The 16,878-nt window shown below is 56.0% G+C and overlaps 8 protein-coding genes across 8 annotated transcripts; 3 read left to right on the top strand and 5 right to left on the bottom strand.

The window, feature by feature from the left end:
* Window positions 1-952: 952 nt before the first annotated feature.
* Window positions 953-1,498, bottom strand: BU25DRAFT_494798 (uncharacterized protein). Its single transcript, XM_033711803.1, has 2 exons — window positions 1,382-1,498; window positions 953-1,246 (listed from the first exon to the last, which is right to left on the bottom strand). The coding sequence occupies exons 1-2, from the start codon at window positions 1,454-1,456 to the stop codon at window positions 995-997; spliced, it is 327 nt and encodes a 108-aa protein (XP_033556898.1). The 5' UTR covers window positions 1,457-1,498; the 3' UTR covers window positions 953-994.
* A 175-nt stretch (window positions 1,499-1,673) lies between these two features.
* BU25DRAFT_377071 (uncharacterized protein) lies at window positions 1,674-2,855 on the top strand. The gene is made up of 3 exons (XM_033704128.1): window positions 1,674-1,786; window positions 2,017-2,254; window positions 2,398-2,855. The coding sequence occupies exons 1-3, from the start codon at window positions 1,748-1,750 to the stop codon at window positions 2,823-2,825; spliced, it is 705 nt and encodes a 234-aa protein (XP_033556897.1). The 5' UTR covers window positions 1,674-1,747; the 3' UTR covers window positions 2,826-2,855.
* A 14-nt stretch (window positions 2,856-2,869) lies between these two features.
* Window positions 2,870-5,122, bottom strand: BU25DRAFT_494796 (uncharacterized protein; the record flags this gene model as incomplete). The annotated part of the gene is made up of 3 exons (XM_033711802.1): window positions 2,870-3,186; window positions 3,259-3,968; window positions 4,023-5,122. 3 exons carry the CDS (start codon window positions 5,120-5,122, stop codon window positions 2,870-2,872), a joined length of 2,127 nt encoding a protein of 708 aa, XP_033556896.1.
* Window positions 5,123-5,599: 477 nt separating this feature from the next.
* On the bottom strand, window positions 5,600-7,974 carry BU25DRAFT_351510 (uncharacterized protein; the record flags this gene model as incomplete). The annotated part of the gene is made up of 4 exons (XM_033703363.1): window positions 5,600-5,970; window positions 6,023-6,195; window positions 6,246-6,983; window positions 7,040-7,974. The coding sequence occupies 4 exons, from the start codon at window positions 7,972-7,974 to the stop codon at window positions 5,600-5,602; spliced, it is 2,217 nt and encodes a 738-aa protein (XP_033556895.1).
* A 1,057-nt stretch (window positions 7,975-9,031) lies between these two features.
* BU25DRAFT_351633 (uncharacterized protein) lies at window positions 9,032-10,221 on the top strand (the record flags this gene model as incomplete). The annotated part of the gene is made up of 2 exons (XM_033703365.1): window positions 9,032-9,474; window positions 9,534-10,221. 2 exons carry the CDS (start codon window positions 9,032-9,034, stop codon window positions 10,219-10,221), a joined length of 1,131 nt encoding a protein of 376 aa, XP_033556894.1.
* Window positions 10,222-11,345: 1,124 nt separating this feature from the next.
* Window positions 11,346-13,728, bottom strand: BU25DRAFT_414950 (ATP synthase-like protein subunit alpha). Its single transcript, XM_033707417.1, has 8 exons — window positions 13,604-13,728; window positions 13,236-13,384; window positions 13,109-13,165; window positions 12,932-13,052; window positions 12,602-12,878; window positions 12,341-12,548; window positions 11,505-12,288; window positions 11,346-11,445 (listed from the first exon to the last, which is right to left on the bottom strand). Exons 1-7 carry the CDS (start codon window positions 13,673-13,675, stop codon window positions 11,523-11,525), a joined length of 1,650 nt encoding a protein of 549 aa, XP_033556893.1. The 5' UTR covers window positions 13,676-13,728; the 3' UTR covers window positions 11,346-11,445; window positions 11,505-11,522.
* Window positions 13,729-14,117: 389 nt separating this feature from the next.
* Window positions 14,118-15,202, bottom strand: BU25DRAFT_377065 (DUF962-domain-containing protein; the record flags this gene model as incomplete). Its single annotated transcript, XM_033704127.1, has 3 exons — window positions 14,118-14,924; window positions 14,974-15,033; window positions 15,170-15,202. 3 exons carry the CDS (start codon window positions 15,200-15,202, stop codon window positions 14,469-14,471), a joined length of 549 nt encoding a protein of 182 aa, XP_033556892.1. The 3' UTR covers window positions 14,118-14,468.
* Window positions 15,203-15,495: 293 nt separating this feature from the next.
* On the top strand, window positions 15,496-16,874 carry BU25DRAFT_414949 (DNA-directed RNA polymerase II 19 kDa polypeptide). Its single transcript, XM_033707416.1, has 4 exons — window positions 15,496-16,061; window positions 16,116-16,196; window positions 16,248-16,406; window positions 16,463-16,874. Exons 1-4 carry the CDS (start codon window positions 15,813-15,815, stop codon window positions 16,487-16,489), a joined length of 516 nt encoding a protein of 171 aa, XP_033556891.1. The 5' UTR covers window positions 15,496-15,812; the 3' UTR covers window positions 16,490-16,874.
* Window positions 16,875-16,878: the final 4 nt, after the last annotated feature.

Below are 16,878 nucleotides of genomic sequence, written 5' to 3'. Positions count from 1 at the left end.
GCTTTCATGCACTGTACATATATTGCTGCTTGAGAATGGCTAGTCAAGCTTGATGGAGATGGATAGGTGGGATATTATTTGAGCGAATCTTGATCTACATTACACATTTCCCCCTGCCAGTAACGACTGGGGATTTGATGGGGCTCGATATCAGCGATGTTCGTGTCTGTTCTCGTGAATGTCCCTCGCGAGCCAAATACTTCGACGTATCAGCTCAACTCAAACACCACGTCGATCGTGCTATAACGTTGTTTCAATCTAGGAGCCCATCTTTACAGTTGTTTCCATGTTGTTTAGGGCTCGAGGTGTGTCTCAACGTTGCGTGGTGGTTTTTTTTAAAGATGTTCGTACAGTTGCTAAAGTACCAAACCCACAACCATTCTCAGCTACGATGTCACCACGCTGTACTCACCAAAACACCCTACATCAATGCATACCCGAAAACCCACAATGTCGACACCAAAGGAATCGAACGGATCGGAACCTAGAGACATGAGCAGATCCAAGTCTGTGCGAGTTGTGGCATTCATCCGATCTACAAGGCAACATTCAACCATCAAACCGAGGAGTAACAATGGAGTACTGCATAACTTGAATACACCGGACTGAGATTGGCTGTTGTATATCCCTCCACATACATTGACTTGACAAGCTCTGTTCTCTTTTGAGCCACTTTAGCCCGAATCCACATCTGTGCTTGGGATCGCAAGGACGTGGAGACGTGTGGTAGACGAACAGGCAACTTCGCGCCTCACTCCGTGATATCTGCCAGTCTCCGAACGCATTTCATCGATGCCCGCTGTGTAGATTGTACATGCAAAGCACACGCCGGCCCCTTGACCGTGTATCGTGGTCCTCGTGAATCCGTCCTTCCCCGCCTGCGTTCTCGCCCCCTCCCACTCCGCCGCCAGCCCCTCCCATCTGTCTCAAAACTCATAGCCCCCACCCAAGTCCTTCTCATGCATATCGTGTACCACACCCATCTCATCCCGCTTCACCCGCCCATCGCCCGCTCCACATCCCTCCTCGCCTCGGCCAACCCGCGACCTAACTCGCCTCTCTTGCACCGCTCGCGGACTTCGTAGTGCAACTTCACCAACTCCTTTGCGCGCTGCAAGTCCACGTCCTGGTCATCGTCCGGAGCGGTCGAGGGGTTGGTCGAGCTCATGGTGGTGGTGGTGGTGGTTGCAGCTGTGGAGGAAGCCGAGGGGCGCGCGGAGACGAGGGCGAGTGCTGCCGCGGGATCCTATGTGGTGGATTAGCATCATCATCATCATCATCATTGTGCAAGGACATGTAGATTGGGGGATCGACAAGGCGCGCCAGAACGAAGAGGAGGAAAGTGGAAGGACTGGACTGGACTGGACTGGACTGGACTTACGCAGACGCCTGGACGTAGAGATACGAGATCGCTTAGGATCTCTGCGAGTTGCATATCGCTCTGCTGCTGTGCCATTCTATCCGTTGCCCGTGTCTGTTCTCGACCACACTCTTCGCCTGGGTTCTGTTGTTTGATCCCTGACAGGCTACGGCTTCGGTGCAATGACGATGCGCCCGACCCGTGTCCTCGAAGCTAGATCCCTGCAACCCCACATGCGTACACGCGATAGCGCTAGACTACGGTACGCCTCCCGACGGTGGTTGATCTGGTTGCCGTCTCGCAGCTCCCAGGTCGTGACTCTTCTTTCTGTCTGTTGCTTGTACATATCGCTACCCTTACCTGTGTGTATACTCTTTGCAACCGAAGATGGCGAGTGTTCAGTCTATTGCGCGGAATTGCCGCAAGGTACGTACTCCTCTCTCAATGGCTGTGAAGAGGGGATTTGTGCAATGGGAAGATGTGAGGGTTACAAGATGAGCACCAAACCGCTTGGGTATATTCACAGCGGCTATGGAAGCGCTCATAACCGCTTCTGTACACCAATTGACTCGTCTTAAGCTGCATTCGCAATCAAGCTCCCCTCTTCTTCTTTCATTACGGCAACAGCCATGAATCCATACTGACTCTGCGTCTAGATTATGTGCATAGGCCGCAACTATGCTGACCACATCGCCGAGCTCAACTCCGCAACCCCCAAGCAGCCCTTCTTCTTCCTCAAGCCCGCGTCGTCCATCCTGCTCCCCGGCACGGGCCCCGTTCTGCGGCCCAAAGGCGTGAATCTGCACTATGAAGTCGAGCTGGCGCTTGTGATAGGAAAGACACTTAAGGATCTGAGGGAAGATGATGAGCAGGGTGCTTTGGACGCTGTTTCTGGTACGTTGTTGGATTTCTAATTGGCAACCTACATGATATGAGGATGGGAACATGGTGGAGAGCGGCAACAAAAGTGGGAATATGATGACGGAGATGGGAAGTACACGAGGGATATAACAAGGCTGACATGGGGGAAACAACAGGTTACCTCCTCGCCATCGACATGACAGGCCGTAACGTACAAGACGAAGCGAAGAAGAAGGGACTCCCATGGTCCATCGCCAAGGGCTTCGACACCTTTCTGCCCATCTCGCAGCTCATCGCCAAGTCGCGCATCCCAGACCCGCAGAACGTACAGCTCTGGCTGTCGGTCAACGGCGAGATTAAGCAGTCCGACAGCACGGAGCTGATGCTGCACCGCATCCCGAGGCAGTTAAGCGCCATCAGCAGGGTGATGACATTGGAGGCGGGTGACATTATTTTGACAGGTACACCGAAGGGCGTTGGGCCAGTCAAGACAGGAGATGTTATGAGGGCTGGAATCAAGGTTGACGGAAAAGATATCGAGGAGGCGAGTCTCGAGGTTCCGGTCGAGGATCGCGAGGGTCTGTACGCGTTCGCTGAGACATAAGAGCTTTGAAGTGTTGTAAATGAAAACGTTCGAACCATATGGCTCTACTTCTGCTTCCTTGGAGACACCCTCGGATTCTGTGTGTTCTTTGCTCTGGGCGCGCGAGAGCTGGCCGCGGTAGGGATAGCAGCGGCGGTGGACTTTTTGGATGGCGAAGCAGGCGTCGGTTGTTTTGCAGAGCTCTTCTGTCGAGGTGCTTCAGGGATGACAGTCACAGATCCCTCTCGCAGATCATGCTCGCGGTTCGCTTCCTTTGCAGTAGCTGAGATTGGAAGCAGAGCTTGCTTCTTCCGTGGGCTGGTAGTAGGAGCTACACTCGGCGCGTTGGAAGTGGAGGCTTGAGCGTACTCGCAAGAAGCACCTGATTTTGCACAGCGTCCACAGGTTGGGTGTGTCCGATCGCATTTCTGGTGGCGTGAACGGCACGACTTACACGCTCCCGCTGGCTGTCGAGGTCCTTTGGCTTTCCTCTGCACAGCCGCTGCGGCCTGCTTCGAGCTGCTCGGGGTAGCTTGGGCTGGAGCTTGCTGTTGAATCGGATCTTTTGCGACTGGGTTGGGCTTGCTGATAGCCTTACGCGACTTCACGGCTTCAGCCACTGAAACAGTTGGCTTTGTCACTGGCACGGCGGGATGCTCAGGTCTGTTCGGGCTGGCTTGAGGCGCTGCCTGCTGTACTGGACGATTCACAGCTGGCTTCTGCTTGCCACAGGTCTTGCGGGTTGGCGAAGGTGGAGCGGGAGCATCGTCGCTGAATGGCTGAGGAACGGGATCAACGAAAGCTATCTCCTCTTTAGGCCGGTTCTTCCTGGCCGCTGGAACTACTGACTTTCTGGGAGCAGTTCTGTCGTCACTAAGCTTGAGACGCGTCACACGCTGGGTGGATGCATCTTCCACACGCTTTCGCTTCGCTGACACCCGATCATCCTCAGGCTGTGTTTCGACAGGCAGCTCAACCGGCAGCGAAGGAAGGGCATTTAGGCCTGTTCCTGCCCTTGCGTCAGGCGCTGGTCGTTCGATCTGTCTATGTTCGTTCACTGAAGGTACTCGTGGGTCGTATATGGAAGGCCGCTTCATGAGATTGCGCCTGGCTGACTGCGTGTCTGTTCGCTTTGGCGGCGATGAAGGCAATCGTAGGTCAGAGCTATTCCAGACGTTAGTGATGGTTAGAGACCGTGCTGCTTGGATGCATCTTCACCTTGACGCACCCACCGAGCCTTGAGTAGGCTCCGTGCGGGATTGGTTACGATCAGTATCGTTGTACTCCGCCTCTGTCTCAGTAGTTGCGTCTGAAAAGCCAATTTCGTTCTCTCTAGGAAGAACGGGAGTCTCGTGAGGACGCTGGGTAGCGTCTGCTGTCTGGTTGCTGCTCTTAGGTTCCTGGGTCTGACACATCGCTCGAAGGGCGGCAAGCTCCTTCTGCATGTCCTTGAACTGCTGAGTGTTCTCCCAACCGTACTCGATCTCCGGAGCTTCTTCTAGGAGGTCGAAGCCGTCCTCTTCTGGTCGTACAGTATCCTCGCCTGGTGGTTGCAGGTCGCCTGTGAGTTCACGGCGCTGCTGGGGTGAGTCGGTGAGCCTCCTCGTGTGATCATCTCCTTGGTTTTTATCGTTAATCTTACGACCATGGTCGTGGCGCCTTGATGGTGATTGTGTGTCGATCCCATAGAAGACTGCAAGAGGGTTGTCATCTGCTTGCACCTCATCGTACGTTTCCTCGTGCACGTCCTCGTGCACCACCTCTTGCCGGCGACCCGAAGTCCTCAATATGTCCACCTCTTTCTCCAACTCCTTCACCTTCCTGCCCTCTTCCCTTCTCTCCTCCTCAAGCACCTCAAGCCTCCTCACCATGTTTCTCAGCAGCCCACCCGCATCCCTCACACCCTCCACATCCTCGCCCAAGCCCTCCACCTTCTGCTCAAGTCCACTCAACTTCTGCCTAACACCCTTATGCCCATCAACAAACACCTGAAACTGACTAATCGCCTCCTTAGCCCAAGCATCAAACGGCCTGTCCTGATCATCTGCCTCCATAGCCGCAATCTTAGCCTCCATCTGCTTCAACTGGTGGACAGCAGCTTCGGCGGCTTCAGCAATGGACTCGGTGGCTTGGATGCGGGCATCGTAGGCGTCATGTTGGGCTTGCAGCTCTTTCATCTGAAGGGAGAGGTGCGCATGGACGTGGTGGTTTTGCCGCTCCCAGAGGAGGGCTTCGCCTGCTTCGTAGGGCATGCGTGTGGTGAGCGGGGTGGATTGGGCCGTGCTCGGTTTGCGAGGGGTATTGCTGATTTGGCTCATGGCTGCTGCGTGAGTGATGTGAGCAAGCGGTACCCGCCGCAAGGTAGGAGGTGAGCTTGTGTGACTGCTTGTTCAGTATGGGTGAATCCTGAAGCGTCGAAGAGAAATTTCGGGAAGGACCCGTCAGGCACAGGCGGAATGCCGTTAAGCTATGGTGAAGTGTGTAAGAGCATCTACGGTGCGGAAACAGGTGCGTGAAGAGAATGAGTCGTTTTGGTCAGAGGTGAAGTTCGAGTGTTGTTTGTGAGGTTGAGAGCTTCTGCTGAAGGAGGAAAGAGCAAGGACGACCGCGCCTTCCTTTGACATCCCCCACCTCACTGCCACAACCTTTGCTACGCGTCCAGGCGAGCTCGAATTCTCTCTCTTCGTGAAACCAGGATATCTGTTAGCGAGTCGAACTGCAACGCACATGAGTTGAAACCTTTCTTATTGAGGCTACCTTATTGTATTCCGCTGCCACGCTACACTCACCAAGCATCAAGCAGCGCGCTTCGGCCCTTTCGGTGCGTCTAAAACCTCTTCTCTCTTCATGATCCTAATCTTGTTATCCTTCTTCCCATCTTCTACCGACTCTTCGCTCTCCTTAGGCCGCTCAGCAACGCTCTTATCATAGCTGCTTGGGTCGATACCAAGTATGCCACCGACGTTATTGCGGTCTCCAGGGACAGAAAACTCGCGGAATGCGTAGCGCCATTCGTTGAGGAAGCCGCGGATGGCTTTCCCCACTTTGTCTTTGCCGTTCTTGGAGTGGTGGCCGGTGCCGGTGATGGCGTAGACAGGGCGAGAGAGGGTGCTGTGTTTGAGGAGGATGCCTTCGAGATAGGATACCGATTCGTCTGGGTGGAGTCCTACAAGCACATAAATATCAATCATGAACCCTTAGGTGCTGAGATCACTTACCGTGTAGATCAACATACAACTCTTTCGAGTCATCGTTGGCTTTGTTCCGCTCCTCGTAGAGTATGCGTGCAGCCTCCCGATGTGCTTCGCGCATCAGGTTGTTCTCACTTTGTCCTCTCAGACTGAGGGCCTTGGCAGCACGAGAATCACTGCGATTCCAAGCTTGTGCAGCGCTGGCCTTGATTTAGTACGTGATCCGATCCCGAAGCTATAGATGACCTACCTTTGCAGGAACTTGTTCCTTAGGCTACCATGCTTGAAAGCTTCCGCACGAGCCTTGAGATATGCTTGGTTCCCCTTCTCACCCGTCTCCAGCCATGGAATGTGCTGTGGTGCAGGAATCGACTGAGCAGCAGCACTGTTCTCGCGGGACCCAGTGAAACTCTTAGCAGTCTTGAGTCCTTTGCGCGCTGGAACAGGTGATGCTGGTGCTGGTGCTGGTGCTGGTGCTGGTGCTGGCGACATGCGTACAACATCCGCCAGATTGCTCGACACCACGGCGTCCTTGTGGCCATGACCGCCTCGCTTGCCATGATGTCGTTTGCCCGTCTTTGCAGCAGCAGCGGATCCAAGACTTGGAAAAGCCTCATTGTCATCGACGGCAAGGACGGAGGGGGTTGTGGCGCGTGAGACTTGACGGCTGCCAGTTCGTGACTGTGGACGGCTACCTGCTCCAGGTGTGAAGACTGGGAAAGGGCTGAGGCCAGGCGGAGGCCGTGTGTGGCCGCTTCCCGTCAAGCCGTAGAGTTGCTCCAGCGAAGAAGGTTGTGGTGTGCCATACGGAGAGTCAGATCCTTGGAGAGAAGGGAACACATCGAAATCGGACATGTGGAGATGCGGTACAGCTGCTTGCAGCGGCGGTGTCGAGACATCTGAGACGGCCATGCGCGCCAGTAGCGCTGATGGATCGTGGGAGAATAAGCAGGTATCGCCAGCGAGGCAATTCCCGTTCAAAAAGTACCTAGACGCTGTCAGCACCGCTGTTCTTGTAAGACGGCCTGGGTAGGAGAAACTCACTTGCATAGCGTCTTCGTAGTGTCATGGCTGAACCTGCAGTCTGCCCTAGCACAGTGTCCCGTGGACAAGAAGTACTTGCATACGATGTTGCTCTTCTGCTGTCCAACAGGCGTCGCCGGTCTAAAAGCAGGGCTCATCGACTTTCCAATCAGATACCCAGACTCGCTGCCCATTGGTGTGGTGGCGGCCGGGACTTGTCCGTTCTGCCCGCTCATCAGAGCAAGCAAGGCAGCAGTGAGATCGTAGCCATTGGCTTCCAGGGCCACCTCGATCTCGTCGTCTGTTCTTTCGTTCCCCAGGACGGAGCGCAGCATGTCGTACGGCCCCATGTCCATTGTCTGGGGCTGGATCCACTCTGCGGCCGCGCCATTGAGCGTGCCATCTCCAAGCAACGATGACTCGGTGCTGCCCGAGTCGCCGTTCACGAGCCAGTCCACAGAATGACTGTCGAGATCTCCGTACTCGTTGTTCGGACTGGTACCCTCGCTGAACTGATATGCGCTGAGACTGGGACTGTGCGGGATATGGGGCGTCGCAAAGGCCAGGCGCGGCGACGGCCGCGGCGAGGTAAACGGTGACGCAGTTCCAGTATGGGATTTTGCGCGGGTGAAGGCTGGCGGCGCGATGCCAAAGCCCGGCGGTGGGTTTATGATGCGCGGCGAGTGGTTTACGGGGGTGGGCGCGCGGTTCTGCTGCCAGGGCGCGGGCGAGGGACGGCGGATGATGGTGTGACGGCTGGGCGGTGGAGAGCTGGACGCGCTGCCGGAGTCGCGATAGCGCCACAGACAGTCCAGGACGACGTTCTCCAGCGACTTGCCTGTGAGGCCCGTTTCCTTGCGCAGCAGCTCCTCCAGCTTGTCGGTCTTGTCCTCCTCGTCCAGCGCGTCGTCCTGCAGAATCGGCTGCACCTTCTCGTACAGATGGTCGGGCACCATTGCGGCTGCAGCAGTCCAGCAGTCCAGCAGTCCAGCAGTCCAGCAGAGGCCAACAGTCCAGCAGAGGGGATGGCGCCGGGTTGGACAGGCGCGTTGTGCTGCGTAAAGGGGATGCACGGTGTATGTGTATGTATAGCGGCGGCGGCGGCAGCGCGTCGGGGAGATGAGCTCACGAGCAGCAGCGACTCCACAGCTCTAACGACTACGCCGTATCTCCTGTTGTCCCGCAGAGTGCTGCGAGACACGAAGCCGTGAAGCGCGCCAAAATGCCACAAGGAGCCTGAGGACGGCCGATGGGCGCTGGTGAAGCTCAAGGGCTAGTCCCCCTACGTAGAGTGTGGGGGATTAGGGTTCCGTGCAGGCGGTAAGGAGCATGCACCATCAACCAGACACCTTGACAGGGCAGCGGTCTGCGCTTTGAGATGGTGACGGAGCGTTATGCCGTGACCCAGGTTAGTCTGGGTGCAGTGAGCTCACCGTGTGTATTGACCGCAGCGTCGAACACACGCATCGCAGAGATGACACCGCAGCGCCGTCCCGATGAGGCTGAATTCACGTGTGACATGACGATGCCTGTGTGGATCGCACAACGTCACGGCCTCCACTACTTGCTTGCAGAGCAGTGCGGGAGGTAGTCGCGGACTTGCAGACCCGCTCAGCTCGCTGTTGCACCTGGAATGCAGACTTGTGTGTATACCAGAAACTCCGGACGAGGCGTGACAGGGCATCTCACACGGACATGCAGAGCGCATGCACCGCGCCTCAGATCAGGGCCCTGCGCGCGGCTCCCGGAACGATGATGATGAAACTCCAAGCTAGATGCTAGTCCGTCTGAACGCCGTCAGCAACGCAGCCATGCCTGCGACATACAAGCTCCCACGCCTCTGCAGACTTCCATCCCAGACCATTGTCATCATGTCAAGCAGGTAGTGTGGTACGCGCGCGTTTGTAGACCTCCCATACACACCCTTCCATCCCACCATCCACCGTTCCGCGCCGCGCCGCGCCGCGCTGCTCCGCCATAGTCACCATCCACCCTTGAAGCTCCACAGACAACATGCCCGCTGAAGACTACGATGCCCGCGCCCTCGCGCTGCCTCTCGAGGACAACACCACCGGCGAGGCGCCAATATGGAGCCGCCGCTCGCAGTCCTTTGCGCGCTCCTCCCACAGCAATCGGCCGCAGACGTTCATACAACGAGCCACATCCACCGCACATACCATACAGCGCCGCGCCATGGCGCAGTACAACAAACTGTCACCCGTCCAGAAGGTCCTGTTCACCGTTGGTGGCGTCATCGTGTTCATCGTCAGCATACTGTTCCTCGTGTACAACGAGCAGCTCTTCGCCGCCCTGTTGCCGTATGCAAGGAAATGGAGGGACGTGACGGCAGGCTGGCTCGTTCTGTGGGTGTTGATATTCACCGTGTCCTTCCCGCCGTTGATTGGGTACTCGTCCCTCCTCACGATCGCGGGCTTTGTCTACGGGTTTCCAAACGGGTACGTCTCCCTCGGCACAACCTACTGCTGAAAGACCTCCCCATACTGACAGCCTCCAGGTGGTTCATAGCTGCAACCGCCACCGTCGCCGGCAGCACCGCCTCCTTCCTCCTCTCGCGCACGCTCCTGCGCACAATGGTGACCCGGCTCATCGCAAACGACAAGCGCTTCGCCGCGCTCGCGCTGACCCTCAAACACGACGGTCTCAAACTGCTCGTCATGATCCGGATGTGTCCGCTCCCGTACTCCCTCTCCAACGGCGCCGTCGCCACCTTCCCCACCGTGCACTGGGCCTCCTTCGCGCTCGCAACTGCAATCGTTTCGCCAAAGCTGATGCTGCATATCTTCATTGGGAGTCAGCTGGAGAAAATCGCCGAGAGCGGCGGTAAAATGGACGCCCGCACCAAGGCCATATCGTACCTATCCATCGCCATCGGCGCCGTGGCGGGCATCGCGACGGGGTGGTTCATGTACAAGAAGACCAAGGAGCGCGCTGCGGAGCTGGAGGAAGAGGAGAGGCAGGGCGTAAGGCGGACGAGTGTTGAAGGGCTGGAGAACGAGTATGCTGACGACCCTGATGCGTTGGAGGCTGCAGAGCACCTGCGCGAGGAGGAAGACGACATCAGCCTGAGGGGAGGCTGGGATGATGAGTATACGGACGAGGTGGATGACGCTGCGGATATTGGCGACGATCCGTTCAAGGATGGTGATGCGACGGACGAGGAGGAGCGGAGTGGGCGGAAGTAGACTAGATCTAGACAGACCTGGGCTGGTCGTTGGCACTTTTGGATAGACGATGAATTGCATTTGACGTTCTGTTTGCAGGCTGCTCCTCCCCAGTTTCTATCGCTTTGAATACGGACAGAACCTGCCGGCCTTTTGCTGCCGTCAAACAGACCGCCTCCATATTACTGTAGAACACCATCCCAATCCTACGATGGAAAGGACATGCAGCTGCCCAGCAGTGCTCGTACCGCTTCACTTGCCTATTCCCACACATGGTCGCTCACGGTGCGATTGCCACATGTAGTGGTTCGCTACAATGGCAGTGCCCACTACCCAGCACAAGAGAAGCTCTCTCCCACCGCCCAAAGCGATATGCAGGTCCCCGTGTCCGACGATGGATGTTGTTCGCACAACATGGCTGCCAATGCACAGTCAACGCTGTGACCTCGTTTCTTCGTTGTCGCTACCTCATAACAATACCGAGCGACTTTGAACGCTTCTATGTTGTAGACGCTCATGAGCAACGAGATTGGACAACGTAACGCAGTGCCCTTTCTTTTGGCTGATCTTGACCAGTAAGCCTGCAATGGTCGAGTTTGGTCCCCCATACCTCATTGTCCAACCGCATAGACACAGTCCGTGTGAATTCCTGCAGATGCTGCCCATGTCCTGAATTCCAGGGTGCATGTTGATCGGGGGCGATCAGCAATGTCGGCTGCACATGTGTTCGGTTAATGTAACTAGACCTGGAGCCGGCCACTGCAGCCTGTACTTATCTAAGTCCTGCATCATGATGGTAAGTCCACGGTTTCAGCCAAGAAAGACTGAACCGAAAAGGACGCCTCGTTGCTCCAGATTATAGACCGGTGACTCAATGGAGTCTGAGGCTGCTAACTGTGAGTGTTGAAGTGGCGGTTCAAATCCCGGGAATCGTTGTATTCAAGTTCGCAGGCTCAGAAGCGGCGGTAAGGCAGGCAAGAGGACCTCAAGGTTCACACAAATTTACTCGCAAGAAGTAGGTTGTAACAGAACAGGAAATTGATTCGCGATATACAAGGTCCGCGTCCGCCAGTCCGACGCATATTTACCGCTAACAGAGGAAAGGATCTCGGAATCACAGGTAGTCGGTCTTCCGAGGAGGTATCGTAAGACACGGACGCGCATCAGTCGTTGCAATGACGAAAAAGAACCTTCTCATATTGAAACAGCTGATGGCGAGGACGCATCTTCTATTATACATCTATTCTCAGAGACCAATCAGCACATTTTGACCCCGCAAGAACCTTGGAATAGAGAGTACCCACTCTTCAACCCCTCGTCATTTATGCCGTGAAGCTCTTGGTGAAGCTTGTGGCAACCTCCTTCAGCTTGGACTCGAGGTCCTTGCTGAGAGCACCTTCCCGCTCAATGGTGTTGAGCAGGTCCTGCTCGTTCGACTTGAGGTGGGAAAGGAAGTCGGCCTCCCATGTCAGGATCTTGTTGACGGGGACGTTGTCGAGGATACCGTTGACACCAGCGTAGATCAAAGGAACCATCTCGTTGACAGCCATGGGGCTGTACTGCTTCTGCTTGAGGAGCTCGGTCAGACGCTCACCACGGTTGAGGGTCTGCTTGGTGGCAGCATCCAAATCGGAACCGAACTGGGCGAAGGCGGCGACCTCACGGTACTGAGCCAAGAAGAGCTTCAGGGAACCGGCAACCTGCTTCATGGCCTTGACCTGGGCAGCGGAACCGACACGGGAGACGGAAAGACCGACGTTGATGGCGGGGCGGATACCCTTGTAGAACAGCTCAGCCTCCAAGAAGATCTGACCGTCAGTGATGGAAATGACGTTGGTGGGAATGTAAGCGGACACGTCACCACCCTGGGTCTCAATGACGGGGAGGGCAGTGAGCGAACCGCCACCGAGGGAGTTGTTCATCTTGGCAGCACGCTCGAGAAGACGAGAGTGGAGGTAGAAGACGTCACCGGGGTAGGCCTCACGACCAGGGGGACGACGGAGCAGCAGAGACATCTGACGGTAGGCAACGGCCTGCTTTGTAAGATCGTCGTAGATGATCAAAGCGTGCTTGCCGTTGTCACGGAACCTAGGAGGTTGTCAGTATGTCGGGACCGGAAAATTCGAAGGGTGCTACGTACCACTCTCCCATAGAGCAACCAGTGAAGGGAGCAAGGTACTGGAGAGGAGCGGCCTCGGAGGCGGTGGCGGCAACGATGGTGGTGTACTTCATGGCGTCGTTCTCCTCAAGAGTCTTGACGAGCTGAGCGACGGTGGATCGCTTCTGACCGACGGCGACGTAGATGCAGTAAAGCTTCTTCTTCTCGTCGGAGCCCTTGTTCCATCGTCCTAAATCATCGTCAGTTCATGTCGCATACGCAAAGAGTTCCAGTTGCACTCACCCTGGTTAAGCATGGCGTCGAGAGCGACGGCAGTCTTTCCGGTCTGACGGTCACCGATGATCAACTCACGCTGACCACGGCCGATGGGAACCATGGCGTCGACGGACTTGAGACCAGTCTGGACGGCCTCACGGACGGACTGACGGGGCAGAATACCGGGAGCCTTGAGCTGGGCACGGCGGCGCTCGGTGGTCTTGAGGGGACCCTTGCCATCGATGGGGTTACCGAGAGCATCGACAACACGGCCGAGAAGAGCCTCGCCGACAGGGACATCGACCTGGATACGTTAGCTCGGAAAGCACTCGAGCCACTGGCCTCGCTGCAACTCACAATCTCTCCGGTACGCTTGACACTCTCACCCTCCTTGACAAGACGATCAGAACCGAAAAGCACGACACCGACCTGGCCGGCCTCGAGGTTCATGCACATGCCCTTGACACCGGAGGCGAACCTGGAATCCCGTTAGCTTCGCTGCTGGCCTGCGCTGAGAATGGGGCCTTGGCGTACTCGACGAGCTCCTCAGCCTGGACATTGTTCATGCCGTGGACACGGGCGATACCGTCACTGTTGTCTCCTCGTCAGCGGACTGCGTCTTTCGATGGCTGCGATGGCGCAGTGATGTGATGCGGCGTACCCGACGGAGAGGACACGACCGGTCTCGGCGAGGGAGTTCTCCTCCTGGACGCCGCGGATGCGCTGCTCCAGGATGGAGGAGACCTCGGTGGGGGTGGCCTTCGCATCGGAAGCGTAGGCGCGGGCGGCGGTGAACGCAGGGGCGCGAGCCTGTGGTGGGAAAAGTCGTCAGTACTGGTCCTGGCTGCTAGGCTTGGCTCGGCAGAGGGGAGCTCCCATCGCCATCTCAACACAGCGCGCTGCAGCCCCGAATCCATCATCAATGGAGCTTCAATGCAGCGCCAATGGCATCGATAATCGATTCTTCGAGCTACAGGCGATGGCGGAGGTGGCGGCAGGCGCAATGGCTGGCAGTTGCGATGGACTTACCGAAGCAATCCTGCTCGAGGCAGAGATTGCGGCGACCCGGCGGCTGGACTGGCGGATGGCCCTTGAGAACATGACTGCGGTGCTCAAGAGTCTATTGGGATTGCTCTGCAACCAATTGAGATTGATGCAGGAAGGGAGGAGAGGAGAGGTTGATGGAGTAGGAGATGGAGCTCTGAGGAAAAGACTTGAGCGGTCCCCGGGAGGAAAGCGCAACCCACGCTAGACAGGAAGGCGCTAGCCCCAAAGCGACCGCGACAAAAACACGGGATCTGGGGACGTTCCTCCAACAACTCAATTGAGTGAGCGCATTAAACGCAGACAGAGCATAGAAGTAAATGACTGCGTTGCCCAGTCTAGCAAGTTATCTTAGGGGTGAGTCCCTTCTTACAACTGACAAGCAACATTCAAGGGTTGAGAAGCTGCATGCTCGGTACACCTCGGAGTAGACAGCTCTTCGACCTAAGAGGCATTCAATAGGCTTGGTTCGACACGTGGACTTCTTGTTGTTTCCAGGGATCGGTATTCTGCTGTTACATAGTTGACAGTCGTTCCCTTTACAGTTTAGCACGATGCTTCAGACCCACGCGCTGGCAATTGCAAAATGTAGAACGCTAGATTGATCGCTGCAATATGCTGTGTCCTCAACAAGCTCACCGAGCAGCTTTCCATGCCGCCATTACATGCATGTACCTGGACGCCGGTACACCTTACTCCCACGCAATGCTGTGTTCTCTGCTCTTGTCCCCCCAAAACTGCCCCAGCTTCACCTATCCGCCGTTTCCTCCAACTCTATTTCGCTTCTCCCAACAATCTGCCCTAGCCTTCTTTTGCTAGTGTGATGTGCCACCATGGTCGTCCGCATGGCTCAGTGAACCTTGCCGTTCTGTCCCTTGCTCTTTCTGAACTTCTGGATGTCCTCCTCAACCGCCTTATCGATGCGGCTCTTCAGCTCTGGGCGGTAACCGAGCGAGAACAGGATCTCGAACCAGACGAAGAACGGCGCCAGGAAGAGCGCCTGCACCAAATTGTCGAGCAGCGCAGGGGCCCTACCCTCGAACTTGCCGTGTCCAATGAACTGCGCGATCCAGCATGCAACGTTGATTCCACCTGCCCAGTAGTTCGCCGTGGCTCCGTAGGTCGACGTAAGATGGTTGCCGTAAGCGGTAGCGCCGATGAGGATGGGCGCGAGGAGTGCTCCTGCGACCGGTTCCATGAGAATGTACAGGGTCGAGTATAGCACCGCGCCGAATGTGCCGACGTTGAGGGGAAGGTTAGGTATCGACAGCCATGAGGGCAGCGGAACGGCGGGAGTGTTGGTGAGCTAGAAGTCCATAAGTAGGCCGTCGAGAGTGTGCATCGCGAGGTCTTACGAGCAAGAATGCCGTCAACAGAATCGGAGGCACACAGAGAACATGTATCCCCACATTGACCTGGACGAAAAGCGGTGTCAGTTGACATGTGAAAGGCCGCTGTAAGGGTTTGAACCCACGGGATTGTGGTGGTATGCGCCATACTGCACTTCGGTCAGCCTTCATGTCCATTTCGAGTCCCTCGCGCATGACGTACGAAGCGCAGCTGCTTCTCCAGGTTCAGAGACATGGTGCCCGATGCGGTACTTTCTCGCGTGTCAAGGTGTCGGGAGAACTAGCACCATGTCTTGGTGGATATGGGCGACCGGGAGACTCTGCTGGCGTGCTCACGAGATCCCACGCTTCCGACCGCGAGCGCACAGTAACAGGCAAGACAGTTCGCAGCGTGACTGGTTCCACGACATGGACGGGTGGGGCGGCCGCTGAGGCGCTGGCAGATGTGATCCGGCCGGAAAATCAAATCGGCGGCCCGTAGGGCAGTCGCGACTTTCACGACCAGGGCATTCACTGTCTACTCCATACCCCGCAATCCGCCATCCACGATCTCTCCCGCTTCGTAATTGCCCTCGATAGCTGGCGCGACCACCTTCGAAACTTTGCGCATAGACTGCTGAAGCGTGGATCGAAGAGGGTAGCTTTGCAGGTGGTACGCGCCTCTTACTCGAGGCTTGCGCGCCGGTCGCTCACTACAGTCGTTACAGCGAACACAAGAAGATATTAGAGTCGCATAATACGAAGGCGCCCGTGTCCGTTTCTTTCACCTGCTACCGTGCAAACGTGCCAACAATACCAACTCTCTTGTACAACCGCGCAACTTTCTATTCTCCGCCTGCGCAGCCATGTTCTTCCTCAAGGAGCTCGAGAAGACGATCCAGCTGCATCCCTCGTACTTCGGTCCGCTCATCCGTTCGCACATTCACAAGGAGCTTCTGCAGAAGGAGGAGGGCTCGAGCACGGGGAAATACACCATTGTGTGCATATTGGACTCCTTCGACATCTCAGATGGCCAAGTGATGCCTGGGTCAGGTTCTGCCGAGTACACTGTTCACTACAAGGCTATCGTATGGCGGCCGTACAAGGGCGAGGTGGTACGTTGGGACAGTGCGCATGGGCAGATGAATGCAGTGGCTGACCATGACTAGATGGATGGTATTGTGACCTCGATCCTTCCCTCTGGCTTCTTCGTGGACTGCGGCTCCCTGCAAGCTTTCGTCGGACGCAACGTATGACCTCTTTGTAAAAGCCTTGCCAAAGCGCACACTGACCAGCGGCAGATGATTCCATCTGATATCAAATTCGAGGGTAACGCAGCACCGCCCCAGTGGACAGATGGCGCGGACCAGGTTATCGAGAAAGGCACGAACATCCGCATCAAGATCAAGGGTATCCGTTCTGAGGTCGACAAGATGTACGCTGTAGGGACGATGAAAGAAGTAGGCAACCCACTGTTCTGTAGCTTGCAAGGTTTCAGTTTGCTAATAACTTGTAGGATTATCTTGGCCCTCTGTCGCAGTAGCCTTACCACAACGACATCCTTGGCGAGCACGGCCAAGACGCGACAATGCAGCAGACTGTGGCAATCCTTTTAGCTGAAGAGCTATCACCTCACGCTGAAGCGTTGAACTTGAGCATATAGTCTGAGAGTCTAATTGATGACCTCGAACCCACTGTTCGAAGGGCCATTAAAACATCAGTTGCTGGAATTTTGAACACAATTCGCGAAGTCAAAGTTGAAGTGACTTCGACGATTTCTCGTACCCAGTATGCATACAACCAATCGCATTTATTAAGGCGTATTCCAGACTGCAAACGGGGTGGCGCAAACGTCCAGGTGCTCCTCACCATTACCAAATGTTCAAGTAGATGCCCCAAAAAAGGGTCTGAATAAAAAATCATTCGTCACAT

The sequence above is a fragment of the Macroventuria anomochaeta genome (assembly GCF_010093625.1).
Source record: "Macroventuria anomochaeta strain CBS 525.71 unplaced genomic scaffold BU25scaffold_42, whole genome shotgun sequence".
NCBI classification, from domain to species: domain Eukaryota; kingdom Fungi; phylum Ascomycota; class Dothideomycetes; order Pleosporales; family Didymellaceae; genus Macroventuria; species Macroventuria anomochaeta.
Note: the sequence above shows the minus strand (reverse complement) of the source record. Positions and strands in the feature narration are given on the sequence as shown.